Genomic DNA, 16342 nt, shown 5'->3' on the forward strand with positions numbered 1-16342 from the left:
TGCTATGTCAGATTTGGGAAAAATGAAATTCTATCTTGGAGTTGAAGTATGTCAAACTGATGAAGGAATCTTCATTCACCAGAAGAAGTATGCCTCAGAAATCTTAGCAAAATTTGGAATGGAAGATTGCAATGCAGTTAGCAGTCCCATTGTAACTAGCTGTAAGCTAGTGAAAAATGAGGCAGGCAAAGCTAGTGATGAAACTCAGTACAAGCAAATGGTTGGAAGTTTGATGTATTTGCTTGCTACTAGGCCTGACCTAGCTTACTCAGTATGTCTTGTAGCTAGATTCATGGAAAGACCAACTGAAATGCACATAGCAGCAGTCAAAAGGATTATGAGGTATGTTAAAGGCACAGTAGGTTATGGCTTGCTATACAAGAAAACTGGTATGGAATTGCAACTCAATGGATGGACAGATTCTGATTATGCAGGGGATCTTGATGACAGAAAAAGTACATCTGGATATGTTTTTATGTTAGGAAATGGTGCTATTTCATGGTCTTCCAAAAAGCAGCCCATTGTGACACTTTCAACAACAGAGGCTGAATTTATTGCTGCAGCCTCGTGCTCTTGTCAATGTATCTGGATCAACAATGTGCTAAAGCATTTGAAGGTTAAGCAAAACAAGTCTACTGTGATTCACTGTGATAATAGCTCCTCCATAAAGTTGTCAAAAAATCCCATTTTACATGGAAGGTGTAAACATATCGATGTTAGATTCCACTTTCTTAGAGACCTTGTTAAAGATGGAGTCATTGAATTGGTGCATTGCAAGTCTCAAGATCAGTTGGCAGATGTTATGACTAAGCCATTGAAGCTGGATACCTTCTGCAAACTTAGAAATAGCTTGGGAATGATTGATTTGGTTTGTTTAAACTGAATTTGTGCATGATATGCTTGACTGTCATATGAGTATTCAGTTTAAGGGAGGGTATGTTAGTAGTTGTTTTAGTATTTGGACTTAGTCTAGTAGCCTTGGGCCTTGCGTTTGTATCAAGCCCATTGCTCTTATGTTGTAATGCCTATATAAAGGTGTGTATTGAGCAATTTATCAATTAATGAGAAAGCCTTTACAACAGGTTTTTCGTTTGCTATTCATAGACTCACATTTTCCATGCTTCTCGACGCGTTTCACCGTAATTTCCACAAGTGACAAATGCTAGCTTCTGAATTAGTGTGAAAAGTCACCGCATTTTGATCAGCGTAACACAATAACAAAGGAGTACTAACCCACCAAGCCATTAAACTTGATCTAGTTGTGAGGGGTTTGACTAGTATACATGAACTTTAGGTTCATTCATCAGCTCCATTGTAAAAAAAAAAAAAAAAAGTAACCCACCTAATTAACTCAACTCAACTTAAAATCCTAAAAACAAAAAGAAAATCAAAAGAGAAATCTCTCATTCACATTAGCAGTTTGGGCTTTTCTAATGGGCTTAGAATGTTGGGCCAAGTTAAACGACAACATTCCTAGTTGTCACATTCATGACAGGTCAACTCTCAAGAACAAGAACATGATGAGAACATCAATTCATCAGAAAATAAAAAAGTAAAGAAAAGTCCTCATATCCGTTATGTTTTTTTCTTCTTTGTTTTTGTTCTTTTGACTTTTTCTTTTCACAAACATTTCAAATTTCAAAACTTGTTCTTTTCTTGTTTCTACAAGACCACATCCAAACTCATAACACATACTGCATCATCATCAACAACATCAACTACTTGCTGCTGTAGTTGTTGTTGCCATTCTCACAATCTTCCTTTTTTCCATGCAAAAATAAGTTCTTTTCTCAAATGGGTGGTTCAGGAAGCTGGTTTAAATCACTTATTCCACCAAAAAAGCCCTCCAACAATAATCAAGTTTGCATTTTTATTTATTTATTTATGTTTTCTTTTCTTGGCTGTGAAGCATGAAAATTCTAATAGAAGACGTGTGTGGTGTCTGTATCTGTGTTGATGTGTCAATGTCCGGTATTCATGTTTGTACTTCACAACTTCTTTTATTAGTTACACGTGTCAGTGTTGTGTTAGTATCGGACTATGACATGTGTCAGATACCGAACATGTCTTTTATCTGAACTGTCGGTGCTACATATGATTGTTTTGGTTTTTATAATGTATATTATTATTCATTATGTTTCTGCTTTTTTCAGGCGAAGGGTATTGATAAAAGTAAGAGAAAATGGAAGTTATGGAGGAATTCTTCAGAAAGTATTGGATTTGGAACTTCTATGAAGAAGGGACATGGTTTTGTTGCTTATGATAAATATTCATGTTCTTCATTTGTAGTGAATGAACAAGCTTTTGCTGCTGCAATGGCTGCTGTAGTAAGAACTCCACACAAAGACTTCTTGTTGATTAAGCAGGAATGGTCTGCCATCCGTATCCAGTCTACTTTTCGAGGCTTCTTGGTAAATTCAAACACCTTTTGCATAATCATGATTCTCTGCTTGTTCTGTTTTAAAAATTGTATCGAAATTTTAATTATTTAGTTCATGCTTTGATTTGCGTTGAGTTTAACATCATCATGGCGCGCAACTGTGATTTTGGCAAAAGCTATAGTTTCGAGCTTCAACAAAATCACGTTGCTACCATGATTTTGTTAAACTCACTCTGATTTCAAGCACGCGCTTAAGAATTAAGAAGCATGTACGTTTGATTCCACTTTTGAAGTGTCAAAATTGATCATGAAGGTATAAAATTGATTTTGGCATGTTTGGATGTTCTAGAGTACAATTGATTCTAGCATGAAGTTGGAATTTAGAGCTTTTGCTTCGAGAATTGAATTTCGGTCTCTAATTTTTTGATCAACCCACATTTACACAAATGTATCCAAACCTAAAATCACTTTATATTCAACTCTCGTATAGTCATAATCAATTTAAAAAAACCAATTTTTATCGCCACAGAAAGAACCATACACGCACTTGTTAAACAATTCAAGAAAGAAATCATTAATTAGGCCTTAGATACTTAAATATTCAATTTAGGATAGGACCTTCAAATTAAAGTATGAACTTTTGTAGAAGAATTACAACTAGGTTTATTTTGTATTGGACTATTTTGAAAAGAGCTAATTGTGTTGAAGCTTCAATATGTCAGACCACAAAATAAGCTTTTGCTATGATTTAGAAAGTTCACTTTGGTTTGATATGTTTGGTATTGTTGGTTATTTGTACTTTGTGAGTATAATTCTGAAGAGTTTTGTACCATAATAGGATTAGGATATCGACTTGCAAATTGTTTTACATTAGTTATGTAACTTGTTCAAGGTTTTGAATTGCATTGCGGTTGAATTTCGTTCCTCAGTATTGCTGAAAACAACGGCCTAATAATGCCGATGTGGCCGCAATTACAGGTTGTTGAAAATTAAAAAACTTTGATATTGCAGCTACAGTTGCGGTCGGTTACTTACTATTTTAAAAACCTTTATGTTATTTATGTTGCAGGCAAGAAGAGCTTTGAGGGCTCTGAGGGCATTGGTGAGGCTGCAAGCTATATTTCGTGGCCGGTTAGTGAGGAAACAAGCTGCTGTTACTCTACGGTGCATGCAGGCTCTAGTGCGAGTTCAAGAACGCGTCAAGGCAAAGAATGTTAGGAATTCTCCAGAAAGGAAAGCTAAGAAGAAGCTATTAAATGAGCAGCACAATCAAGATGATTCAGTTAAACAAGCCGAGGTATTATAAAATCTATTATGTAAACATTCTAAGATATTGATGTTGAGTTAATTAAGTTAACAAGATGTTAACATGTAGCAAAATTTGCTTTGTTGTTTTCAGAAAGGTTGGTGTGACATACCAGGAACTGTGGAAGAGGTTAAAGCAAAACTTAAAATGAGGCAAGAAGGAGCAATTAGGCGAGATAGAACGATGTCATACTCCATTTCCACTCAGGTAATTGAGTTATGATTTGAGACGATCTAATATATTTATGATGAGTTTTAGTGTATGTTTGTTTTCACTTTTGGGGGAGGCAAAATTGATTCTAGAGGTGCATAATTGATTTTGACATGTTAGGATGTTTTCGAGTAGACTTTTTGCTTCTACAACTGATTTGTAGCTTGGACTTTATTGCTCAACCTTATTTTACGAGAATGTATCCAAACATAAATAACTTTACATTCAATTCAACTCAGTTTTAGAAAGAATCGGTTTTACAAAATAAATTCATTCAAATATATGTGTGCTTAATAAGCTTTGATTGTGTTTTCAGACATCAACGGTGAGTTCTAGTCCAACCTCAAGAGCTTCTAAGTCATCGACTCCTCTCAAGAACCGCAGCTTAGACAGTAAGATCTTGTTAGAACGCTGGATTGCGGCTAAGCCATGGGAGAGCAGGTTGATGGGAGACATTTACTTGGACTCACCTGACATGACTCCATTGTCCAAGAAGAGTGAGAATGTTGAACTCTCTTTTAACTCATATCAACAAAATGGCTTAAAATCAAGAAGGAATGGTGCAACAACTAGAAGTTCATCTAAATCTCTTACGACAAGCCAATCAACTCCGTCGTCTTCAGCTGTAAGCTCTGAATGTATGTATGATGATAGCCCTTTATCAACTTCATGCACATCAGAGTCACCAGCCAAGGTGGAAGATACAAAGGAAAGGAAAATTGGGAAACCGAGCTACAGAAGTTTGATGGCGTCAACCAAAGCTAAACTGAAAGTGAGTAGATCACATTCGTCTCCGAATTTGAAGAAACTCTTTATGGATGATGATTATCTATCTCATAGCACGAGAAAAAACATTCTAAGCGCAGATACTAGAAGCATCTCTGGTTCATATTCTTCGGCTAATATATGGAAGGATCTTTATGGTACGCCTTTAAGGACAAGTTATCAAAAGCAATTTACATTGGGAGATAAGTAGTAGTGGTGACCATGACCGATGAGTCCAACTTCTTGTTGTCCATTGTCACCTTAATGTGTGCGTCGATAACGTAAGTTGTTTGGAATCTGCAACCCTTTGCCACATTGCACATGATGCAGTCGCTGAAGAACCATTCAGGTCAAGTGTTGGATTTGACGGTTCTGTAACAACTGCACCATGTGATACCGAGGGTTTAAGGTTCGGTGGGCCGATGAAATAGCACACGTTTAATTTCTAATGTGTTTTTAAGCCAATTTATAATTTACTAGCCCTTCACTTCTTTTTGTGTATGTTCATGTTCATTGTGTTGGCTAGTAGCTATATGTTGTACTATCTATGAAACTGAGTATGAATTGTGAGTTTTAAGAGTAGGCATATTTTTTACAAGTAGCTTTTGTATAAATGTATGGATGTATGTTTGTATGCTAAAAAGTTTGCAGATAACTAAATGATTTGAAGAATGAAAAATTAGATGTCTAATTCACACATTTAAATATATATATATATATATATATATATATATATATTTGAAGGAATAATTATATTTAGAATAGCTAAGGTGAGACATTATTAATTATATATTTTCTATGAATTGACTTGTGATTTAGTCATAGGATATAGAAACCGAAGTTGAGTCTAATTGGCAGAAAATTGCATTGATTTGTAGTAGAATACTGTATATAAGTGTTTAATAGGACTTGTATCATTATCTTGAAATGTTCTGTATTTTTTTTTTTCTTTTGTGTTTTTTGCTTTAGGAAAAAGGAAGACACACAACATATTTTCTTTAATTGTCATGTTACTAAACAGGTTTGGCTTAACATATTCCGATGGATGGACACAAGCTGCATTCCTATGGAAGATATTCCACAACATTTCATTTTGTTTGGAGATATTGCAGAGGGTAAATTTAGCAAGCGCTTCTGTCATATAATTTGGTTGGCGATGACATGGAGTATTTGACGTATGCGAAATAATATTCTTTTTAGAGGAGCTTTTGTTAGTGTCACTACTTTAGTGGACCATCTTATTTACATGTCATGGTTTTGGTTTATAGGCCGAGGAAACAATGTCAATTTAACTTTCTCAGATAGGTGTATCAATCCTTTAGCTTGTTTGCGTTGTGTCTAAAGTGAATGATTGTGAATTGTAAGGGACGAGTACCCCTTGTACTCCTTATAATTCAAATTGTGCTTATAAAAAAAAACATTGGAGAATTAATCAATGTCGTTCCATTGATAAGATAATTCAAGCAAGGGCCCGAAATATACCCGATTCAATGTTATTTGATTCCTTGACAAGTGCAAAACTGCAAATGTGAGAGATTCACTTCAGTATAGTGAAAAGAGATAGAATTTAAGTAGGAGTGAAAGTGATCATAAATTTTTTTAAATTTTTTTTTTTTTATTTCTCAAAAAAAAGTAGGAGTGATCATAAATTTTTTCAAAATTTGGTCCCTAATATAAATTTTTTATTTTATTTATTTTATAAAAGTGCATAGTGGTTCCTTAGTAAAAAAAATTGCATAGTGGTTCCTACTTTTATATTTTGCAAATTGGTCCTCAACTTTATAAAATTTAAAATTTGACCCAAAACTTTTAAAATTGTTATTTTTAACCACTTTTCATTACACACACAAACACACATCCTTATCTAAACACACTAATCTTAAAATTTTCAACAGAGACATGTGTCTCTTAGTGGTCGAGATCTTTAGTCTATTAAACAAATAGCAACAATTTGATGGAGAGTGAGAGTGGATTGAAGTGTCATGAATCTTTATATCGAAAGTCCTTATGACAGTGTGATCTTGGATTTGGTTTGATGGGGGAGCGAGAGTGGATTCAAGTGTCATGGATCTTTATATTAAAAGTCTTTATGGCAATAGAATCGTTGATCGGTACGTAACAACACTAAAGCATGAAATGAAGATTATTGAAATTCAATATAAATGATTAACATCACATCGACTAGGAATAAACTAAGCAAATGATTATAAAGTGTATATACACACATTTGGTATAAAAAAAAAAGTACGTACACACACACCACATACACATACAACATGACTCATACACTCAATATTCTTGAATAAAACACAAACAATACTGCATATAATGTAAAATATATTATAGAAGATTGATTCATGAAACATTAATTCAAGATAAGAATGACCTAACCTTTATACTCGTAAAAAAGTGACTAATTTTTTTTTATAAGCAAAATATATTATAAGAGAGTACAAGAGATACTTAATCCCTTACAACTCAATAGGGACGGATCCAGAAACTTACTATACGGGGGCCGAAAATAAGAATAATTATTTTGACTCTTAAATATATATATTTTTTTTAGTTATTTTGATTCTCAAACCCTCAAATTTATCTTTTGTTTGTTAGTTTGGTACTCAAATATGCTTTGTATTAGTCAATTTGTCCAAAACATTACTAATAATAAACAGATTTGAAAATATTTTTATTATTTCAATACACTGTATTGACAACATCTCATATATTTAAAGAAGAAATCACAGTTTGCTCTCCCCATATATATACTATTTTTTTATGCGTGTATTTTTATCATATTATAATATTATTTTATGTATGTATAATACTGGACTGGGCAATGGGCTTAAGAAAATATCCAGTAAGCCCAATTAGAGTAAAAAAGGATTATAAGCCCAAATCAAGTAAACCCAAAAATACCCAATAGGCGATTAGAAGCTAGGGCGTGACCTGCAACTCTAAGGCGACGCCAAAAAGGGTGGATTCTGTGTTACTGAAAATATCTTCTCCTTCCTTGTATCAACCGCTAACTTAAGAAGGAAGAAATAAACTTCTCGCAACCGCCATAACTTGGAGACCAAGGTTCTCATCCCTATTTTCACGCCATACCACCGAAGAAGATGCTAAGGACCGGATTTTTAGGAACCCTTGCTTGGAGAAGAAGACTAGAAGCTCTATAAATAGCTCCATACTCTCATTTGTAAAAAAAGGAGGGATTTCTGACTTATTAAACTCCCAGGGTTGTTGGGATTGAACTGAGTGTAATCACACCATTTGATCAATAATACAAACCCCCTTGTTTTTTACCAGAACATTTTGGCGCCCACCGTGGGGCTGCGGTAAAATCATTTGATCCCAGCCTATCACAGCAACTAGACGAAAAATCAAACATCTTCACATGGCTGGAGAACATGGAAACAACGATAGCTCTAGCGTTAACACCTTGCAAGCCGCCGTTGTAGAAATACGGCGCTTACAAACTCAGATTGCGGCCATCGAAGCCGAGAGAACTAATGAGAAAGAGAAAGCGAAATTGATTTTGGAGGAGGAGGAGGGAGAGGGCGTCATGGACGTACAACCCTTAGCACAACACTTGTGGGATGCCCAAGTGGTGGAAACAATCAAGGTTCCTCACCTTCCTACCTTCGACGGAAAGACGGATCCAAGGGAGCACCTGATGGCAATTGGGACACAAACCGCCATAATCAATGCTCCGGAACATCTAAAGTGTAAATTACTAGCCGGCACCTTCAAGGACGTCGCCTTGCGTTGGTACATGAACCTTCCAAGAAACTCAATTGAGAGTTATGCTGACTTTCATAAAAAATTTATTCACCAATTCGCTGGATCGAAACACGTGAAAGTCACATCAACCAGTCTTTTCTCCATCCGCCAAAACCATGGCGAGTCATTGCGTAACTTCCTCGCCAGATTTAGCGAAGCCACCATCAAAGTCTCAAATCCAAATCAGGAGATGTTCGTGGCAGCCTTCCACAATGGGCTAAGGGCGGGACATTTCAATGAGTCCTTAGCCCAAAAGCCAGCCTCGTCAATGCAAGAGGTGAACAAGAGGGCGGAGTGTTATATAAAGGGCGAAGAAAGTAACGCCGAGAAGAGGCAACGAGACGTTAAGGAGAAGGAATACGTGGGCCGTGCCACTAGAGCGCCCGAACACCCACGACCAAAATCGGGAGGCCACCTAGGAGACCCATGGCAGAGGCATCACGGGAAGCCCTACCGCCAACCGCCCAGAAGAGAATTCAGGAGTCATCCCGCCAATGAAGACCTCACGCCATTAAACGCCTCAAAGGTTTACGTCTTAAATGAGATTCTGGCCACTGGTTTGGCAAACCTCCCCCCAAGAAGAACCAGTAACATCCCCATGGGGCTGGACGATAACGCCTGGTGCGCATATCACAGGTGTAGAGGTCACTCCACAGAAAAATGCTTCCGCTTAAGGGATTTAATCGAAGAACTGATAAAAAGCGGACACCTTCGCAAATTCATTGACGACGCCGCCCAAGGGCGGGTTGTCGTGCCAAAAGTCCCCCGGCAGGAGCCACGAGATCCTCCTGGGCCAAACAGAGAGCCTCCCAAGGGGAGAATCTCCGTGAATACAATAGCAGGAGGATTCTCAGGCGGGGGCGAATCAAGCTCAGCAAGGAAAAGGTATGTACGCCGAGCTATCTCGGAAATATACCTCGTAAGTCAGCCTCAGCCATTAAACGTACCAGATTTGGCATTCACGGCAAAGGATGGTTTGGAGGTAGCACCCCATGACGATGATCCATTAGTGATACAAGTCCAAATTTTGAACTGTGATGTAAAAAGAGTATTGATAGATTCAGGGAGTTCAGCGGACATTATGTACTGGGAAGCTTTCAAGGCCATGCAATTAGCAGAAGAGCAATTGCAACCCTACTCCGGAACCCTGGTTGGGTTCTCTGGCGAACAAGTGGACGTAATGGGTTACGCCTCCCTTCTTACCACGTTTGGAGAAGGCAGCAACGCCAAAACTATCAAGGTGCGATACCTGGTAGTTAAAACTCCTTTTACCTCCTATAATATTATTATAGGAAGGCCCGCCTTTAACACATTGGGGGCGGCCATGTCCACTCTATACCTAGCAATAAAATACCCCCTTGATAATGGGGGAGTAGGGACGGTAAGGGGCGATCAGATTCTCGCCAAGAAATGCTACGAGTCTAGCTTAAAGATACGACACCGAAATTCCAGCGCAAGCGGGAAATTCGAAAGAAGACAAGCCGCAATTCCAGGCGGCATAAACATCATAGAGAGCGCAGACATGGATCCGAGGGAGGAATTTCAAGATCGAAGGGTAAGCCCTATAGAAGACCTGGAGCAAGTTCAAATTGGCGATCACCCCCACCAGACAACCAGCTTGGGAACAGCGTTGCCCAGCGAGGAGAGGAGACGAATCATCAAAATCTTGAAGGATAACGCTGACCTATTCGCATGGAAGCCTTCAGATATGCCAGGGATTGACGAAGGGGTGATAACACATAAGCTTTCAATATCACCCAACACAAAACCAGTCTCCCAAAGAAAGAGAAAGGTAGGAGAAGAAAGACGAGTCGCCATAGCGGAAGAGGTAGAAAAGCTAAAGGAGGCTGGATTCATCGAAGAAATAAAATACCCCTCATGGTTGGCAAACGTCGTCATGGTGAAAAAGGCCAACGGAAAGTGGAGAATGTGCGTGGACTTCACAGATTTAAACAAGGCATGTCCCAAAGATCCATATCCTCTGCCCAACATTGACAGGTTAATTGATGGCGCCTCGGGGTGCAAGATGCTGAGTTTTATGGACGCCTACTCCGGATACAATCAAATAAAGATGAACCCCTCCGACGCCTGCCATACAGCCTTTATGTCGAATACCTGCAACTATTTTTACAACGTCATGCCTTTTGGATTAAAGAATGCGGGAGCAACATACCAAAGGTTGATGGACAGGGTCTTTGCTGAGCAAATAGGGAAGAATCTAGAAGTATATATCGACGACATGGTAGTAAAAACTTCCGAGGGAAGTCGCCATGATGATGATCTGTTGGACATCATGGGATCAGTAAGAAAGTACAACATGAGACTAAACCCAGCGAAGTGTTCCTTTGGAGTGCAAGCCGGAAAATTCTTAGGATTTATGCTCACCAGCAGAGGAATAGAGGCTAACCCCGAGAAATGCCAAGCCATCATAAACATGAGGAGCCCTACATCCGTGAAAGAAGTACAGCCTTGACAGGCAGAATAGCGGCACTATCCAGATTCCTATCATGTGCGGGCGAAAAGGGTTTCCACTTCTTCGCATCTCTTAGGAAAAATGAGAGATTCTCCTGGACACCAGAATGTGAAGAAGCCTTCAAACAATTTAAAGAGTTCTTGGCATCACCGCCCATCTTGACACGCCCATTACCAGGTAACACCCTTTACCTATATCTCGCAGTTTCGGATAGAGCTTTGAGTTCAGCTCTAGTTCAAGAAATAGAGGGCGAAGAAAAACCTATATATTTTGTAAGTAGAACCTTAAGGGGAGCAGAAACAAGGTACCAAAGAATAGAGAGGTTATCCCTCGCGGTAGTTGTCACAGCCAGAAAGTTAAGGCAGTACTTTCAAAGCCACCAAGTAGTTGTTAGAACAGATTACCCTATCAAGAACGTCCTCCGAAAGCCAGACTTGGCAGGAAGGATGGTAGCGTGGTCCGTGGAATTATCAGAATTTGACATCACCTTCTCGCCTAGAGGGGCCATTAAGTCACAAAGACTAGCTGATTTTGTATTGGAAATGTCTACTCCGCCAACAACAGAGAAAGCGGCGTTTTGGACACTCTCAGTTGACGGGGCCTCCAATGTGCGAGGAAGTGGAGCCGGAATAGTACTGGAAGGACCGGATGGCGTTATGATAGAACAATCACTACGTTTCGCCTTCAAAGCTAGCAACAACCAAGCGGAATACGAGGCTTTGATAGCAGGAATGAAGTTAGCAAGCGATATGGAGGTAAAGGAGCTAAGAGCCATGAGTGATTCCCAACTGGTAACCAACCAAGTATCAGGGAAGTTTCAAACGAAGGAGCCGCAGTTAATCAAATACGTGGAGAAGGTGCAAAACCTAGCTAAGCATTTCGATTCGTTCGAATTAGTTTATGTTCCCCGCGAACAAAACATGAGAGCAGATCTATTGTCAAAGCTGGCGAGCACCAAAAAACCAGGAAGCCATAGAACTGTTATCCAAGAGACCATAAAAACTCCCAGCATCAACGGGGAAGAGGTAATGATGGTAATAGAAGAAGAAGACTGGAGATCGCCCATTATCCGGTACCTCCAAAAGGATGAGCTCCCTAAAGAAAGGGAAAAGGCTTTTAAATTGAAGAAAATGGCGGCATGGTATTCAATGATAGGGGATAAACTATACAAAAGGGGATTTGCATCCCCCCTCCTTTTATGCGTCAGTACCGAAGAAGCCAAACGCATCATGACTGAAGTACACGAAGGATCGTGTGGCAGTCATATCGGTTCAAGAGCATTGGCAGGAAAGATATTAAGAGCAGGATTTTATTGGCCAGATATACATGATGATACCGCCATGTATGTAAGAAACTGTGACAAGTGTCAAAGACACGCCAACCTGCATCACGTTCCGGGGGAGCCACTAAAGTCAGTGTTATCCCCCTGGCCCTTTTTCATGTGGGGTGTAGATATCGTGGGTCCGTTCCCAGTTGGCTATAAACAAGCGCGATGGATCATCGTCGCCGTGGACTACTTTACAAAATGGATTGAAGCAGAACCGGTATCCAGCATCTCGGCGGAACAGGTAAAAATCTTTTATTGGAAGAAAATCATCTGCAGATTTGGATTGCCCAAATACATCGTATCCGACAACGGTACACAGTTCGCCAGCGAAAAGGTCGTTGAATTCTGTCGAAGCAAAGGAATCAAAAACACCTTTATATCAGTGGAACATCCACAAGCTAACGGACAAGCAGAGTCAGCAAATAAGGTGATACTAAGAGCCTTAAAAAGAAGGCTAGATAGCAAAGGCGAAGCTTGGGTAGCCCACATCTCACCCATCCTCTGGTCGTATCACACCACTCCCCAATCCTCGACAGGAGAAGCGCCATTTACAATGGTCTATGGTTCAGACGCGATGATCCCGGTGGAAATAAATCCTCCTAGTTGGCGCAGAGAAACCACGACGCAGGAAGAGAACGACAGAGCTTTGGAAGAAAACCTAGACATGATCGAAGAAAGAAGAGAAAGAGCGCATTTCAGAGAATTCGCCATAAAGCAAAGGGCCGCTAGGCGTTACAATACGAGAGTCAAACAAAGAAGCTTTCAAGAGGGCGATTTAGTGTTGAAAAGACCTATGGGAAAGGATAAAGGAGGAAAGTTCGCAGCAAACTGGGAAGGCCCCTTTCGGGTCCAAGAAGCTTTCGAAGGAGGAGCATATCGTCTAGAGACCATGGAAGGAAGAATCCTCCCCAGGACGTGGAACGTAGCAAACTTAAAGTTCTACTACAGCTAATCGCAGGGCATCATGTTACTGATGGAAGAATAAGTAAAACCATTCTCTTCTTTTAGCTTTATTTTTAATGATGTATAAGAACCGTTTTCATAAATGAATAAAAAGACAATGAGACACTCTTTTCCCCTGTTTTAACTGGGGTTTTTATCGAGGCTCATTGAATTTCAAAATTCTAGTGGTTTATATCTTCTTGCACATGTCAAAATATTTGCGTCAACCTGATTAAGTTACGGGCTCTGAATCAATAAAAATGGTTATCTCAAACTTGAGCTCTGAATCTTTATTAAAGATCAACTCAGATGTGAGCGCTGAACCAAAAACAAGGTTGCAAAGCCTTGGCGTTACCTGTAAGTCTTACGAGTTGGGTACGTCAGAAAAAGAAAAATTAAAAAGGTTGCAAAGCCTTGGCGTTACCTGTAAGTCTTACGAGTTGGGTACGTCAGAAAAAGAAAAATTAAAAAGGTTGCAAAGCCTTGGCGTTACCTGTAAGTCTTACGAGTTGGGTACGTCAGAAAAAGAAAAATTAAAAAGGTTGCAAAGCCTTGGCGTTACCTGTAAGTCTTACGAGTTGGGTACGTCAGAAAAAGAAAAATTAAAAAGGTTGCAAAGCCTTGGCGTTACCTGTAAGTCTTACGAGTTGGGTACGTCAGAAAAAGAAAAATTAAAAAGGTTGCAAAGCCTTGGCGTTACCTGTAAGTCTTACGAGTTGGGTACGTCAGAAAAAGAAAAATTAAAAAGGTTGCAAAGCCTTGGCGTTACCTGTAAGTCTTACGAGTTGGGTACGTCAGAAAAAGATACAGCAAAGAAAGGCGAAATTGTCAACACCGCCAGAAGAAGCTTACACACAACCAAAGCAAGGCGATTCATTATAACGCCAAATGACAACAGGTATAAAGTATTTTTAACGATTCACAATTATTATAGAATGTCGAAGATATAACCGGTGTAGGGACAAAGTTTCCAAGGTGAGAATGACAGAAGGCATCACCTCACAACGTAATGCAAAATTCATCCGCAAAATTATGAAGAAAGAAGATCATTGTAAATAAAGGGATTAATAGAAACCCAATAAAGGGTAAATTGTTCAGGCCACAAAGGGGCATACAGAATAGTTACAAAAGCCACATAAGGGCAAAATTTAATCTATTACAACAAAAAAAAAAAAAAAAAAAAAGTCATTCACTGAGGAGGAACATAAGGGACGAGCTTTCCGTCAACTATCTGCTTCATTGCATCGGCCTCGCCCAGGCGCTCAGCATCCAAATCAGGAAAGAGCAACTTGACCTGCTCGATCGCAAAGGCGAAGCCTTCATCATATTGGTTGGCTGCACAGAGTTGAAGCTCGTTGATGTCGTTCTCCAACCTGACCTTCTCATCAGCTAAGGTCCCAACAGACAGTACCGCCTCATCCTTCTCCTTGGAAAGCTTAGAAAGTTTCTCGTCCTGAGCAGCAGCATTCTCTTTAAGCTTGGTCTCAGAAGCGGCATAGCTTTCTTTAATCTTGGCCAGCTTCTCCTCATACTCTTTCCTCAGCCTCTCCGCCTCGCCCTCCCTTTCTTCCTTCAACTTTTTGATGTCATCCTCCAGCTTCGCCTTAGTTTCAGAATACCTCTTCTCAATAACAGCGAGGTTATCATCAACCATCTTCACTTTCTGCCTCGCCTCCATAACCTCTTGCTCCTGGCGGTTTGTCAACAGATAATTAAGGAGAGTACCCTTGACTTCATACTCTAAGGCTTTCTTCCTCAAGTCTTCCGTCGAAGTGTTGGTGAAGCGAGTCATGTCACCCACCATGGTTACTCCTCTCTCAATAAACTCCAGAGGATCGAAGGAGCTCCAGGAAAGGGACGCAGCGGCTTCAGCGTCTTGAGAAGGAGGCTGAGAAGAACTGGAAGCCGCACCTTTACCCTTGTCGGCACCCCCAGCATTTTGAGTAGTTTTCTCTAATTTTTGTTTTTTGGGAGGAGGAGGAGCAACACCCTCGTTTCCCTCCGCTTCAGCAGCCGTTTTCCCAGGGATCTCAACACGGATCCGCCCTTCATGCTTCTTCTTGCTTCGCCCTTCCTTCGCAGCAGCTTCCTCCACTTGCAGCTGCTTCAACGGATCAATTACAGTAGCAACAGGTCTCGCCTTCTGTTGGCGAGCCTTTGCCAGAAACGCCAACCTTTCCTCATTCGAGATAGTTCTCATTCTCTCTATAAAAACAAGGAAGGCAAAGAAATACAAGTTAGTAACGAGGCGAGATCAACATTAAACAAATAAAGAAAGATACAAATTTACCACTTACGCAAATATTCTTCCAAGGCGCCACTATTACCCTCACACCTAAGAACGTCAGCGGTATCCATAAGGGCATAGGAATCAAGGAAGTTGACGGTATCTTGCTCAAAATCACTCAAAGCCTCAAAGATGGCTCCCTTGATAAGCCTAGGGTTTTTGGTCCAATAGAAAGGAAATAAAGGATCCTCAACCTCATCATACATCAGATCAGGAAATTTCTCATCATTGCGAACCCGAAAGAAAGAGTCTTTGAAGTTTTTGAAATTGGAGGCATATAGGCTTAGGAGACGACGGTTGGGTTGACTACTAAGGGAAACTAGAGATTGAGGTTTTAGGTTCTTTATTTGGTAAAAAGAGAAGAAAACACCAACAGAGGGATCCAGGTTAAAACCTGAACACATTACCTCAAAAGCTTTTATAAAGGCCCAACTATTAGGATGGAGTTGGGTGGGGGCGACATTAAGAACCCTCAACATCTCCGCCTGGAAAGAAGTGAAAGGCAGCCAAATATTGAGGGGCTGGATCACGCCAGTATAAAGATAGAAATAATCTGGCGGGGTAACATTCTGGAAAAACACGAACTCGCCCTCCTTGACGGGCTCGGTTATAATCAAATCTTCACGAGGAAGGGAATCAGAGAGTTTGACAGCTTTTCTAAAGCTCCTCACCATTTCCACACTAGTATACTTTGAAGAAACTTCCATGGTGACTGGAGTGTAGTCAGCAACGACCAGATCTCGGCAGGGGTTCTTCCGCTTTCCTGTGAAAGAGGAAGGGGAGATTATGACGCAATCACTGTCATTACTACTATCACTACTGCTATCACTATCACTACTACTACTCCCAACATCAAAACCCCACAATTCCGA

At 40.0% G+C, this 16342-nt stretch overlaps 2 protein-coding genes across 2 annotated transcripts; both read left to right on the forward strand.

Annotated features, from left to right (window-relative positions):
* The first annotated feature begins 1638 nt into the window (after window positions 1-1638).
* LOC123884632 (protein IQ-DOMAIN 8-like) lies at window positions 1639-5358 on the forward strand. The gene is made up of 5 exons (XM_045933773.1): window positions 1639-1860; window positions 2154-2411; window positions 3450-3677; window positions 3780-3893; window positions 4213-5358. Exons 1-5 carry the CDS (start codon window positions 1795-1797, stop codon window positions 4870-4872), a joined length of 1326 nt encoding a protein of 441 aa, XP_045789729.1. The 5' UTR covers window positions 1639-1794; the 3' UTR covers window positions 4873-5358.
* Window positions 5359-9039: 3681 nt separating this feature from the next.
* LOC123886758 lies at window positions 9040-14162 on the forward strand. Its single transcript, XM_045936049.1, has 2 exons — window positions 9040-9996; window positions 14118-14162. Exons 1-2 carry the CDS (start codon window positions 9040-9042, stop codon window positions 14160-14162), a joined length of 1002 nt encoding a protein of 333 aa, XP_045792005.1.
* The last annotated feature ends 2180 nt before the right edge of the window (window positions 14163-16342 follow it).

This window comes from Trifolium pratense, linkage group LG5 (genome assembly GCF_020283565.1).
Source record: "Trifolium pratense cultivar HEN17-A07 linkage group LG5, ARS_RC_1.1, whole genome shotgun sequence".
In the NCBI taxonomy this organism is placed as follows: Eukaryota; Viridiplantae; Streptophyta; class Magnoliopsida; order Fabales; family Fabaceae; genus Trifolium; species Trifolium pratense.

Coding starts and splice junctions, on each gene's coding strand:
- LOC123884632 (XM_045933773.1), top strand. CDS start 1,795: ATGGGTGGTTCAGGAAGCTGGTTTAAATCACTTATTCCACCAAAAAAG. Junction 2,412..3,449: donor CTACTTTTCGAGGCTTCTTG/GTAAATTCAAAC, acceptor TTTATGTTGCAG/GCAAGAAGAGCTTTGAGGGC. Junction 3,894..4,212: donor CATACTCCATTTCCACTCAG/GTAATTGAGTTA, acceptor TTGTGTTTTCAG/ACATCAACGGTGAGTTCTAG.
- LOC123886758 (XM_045936049.1), top strand. CDS start 9,040: ATGGGGCTGGACGATAACGCCTGGTGCGCATATCACAGGTGTAGAGGT. Junction 9,997..14,117: donor AGGAATTTCAAGATCGAAGG/GTAAGCCCTATA, acceptor CAATTATTATAG/AATGTCGAAGATATAACCGG.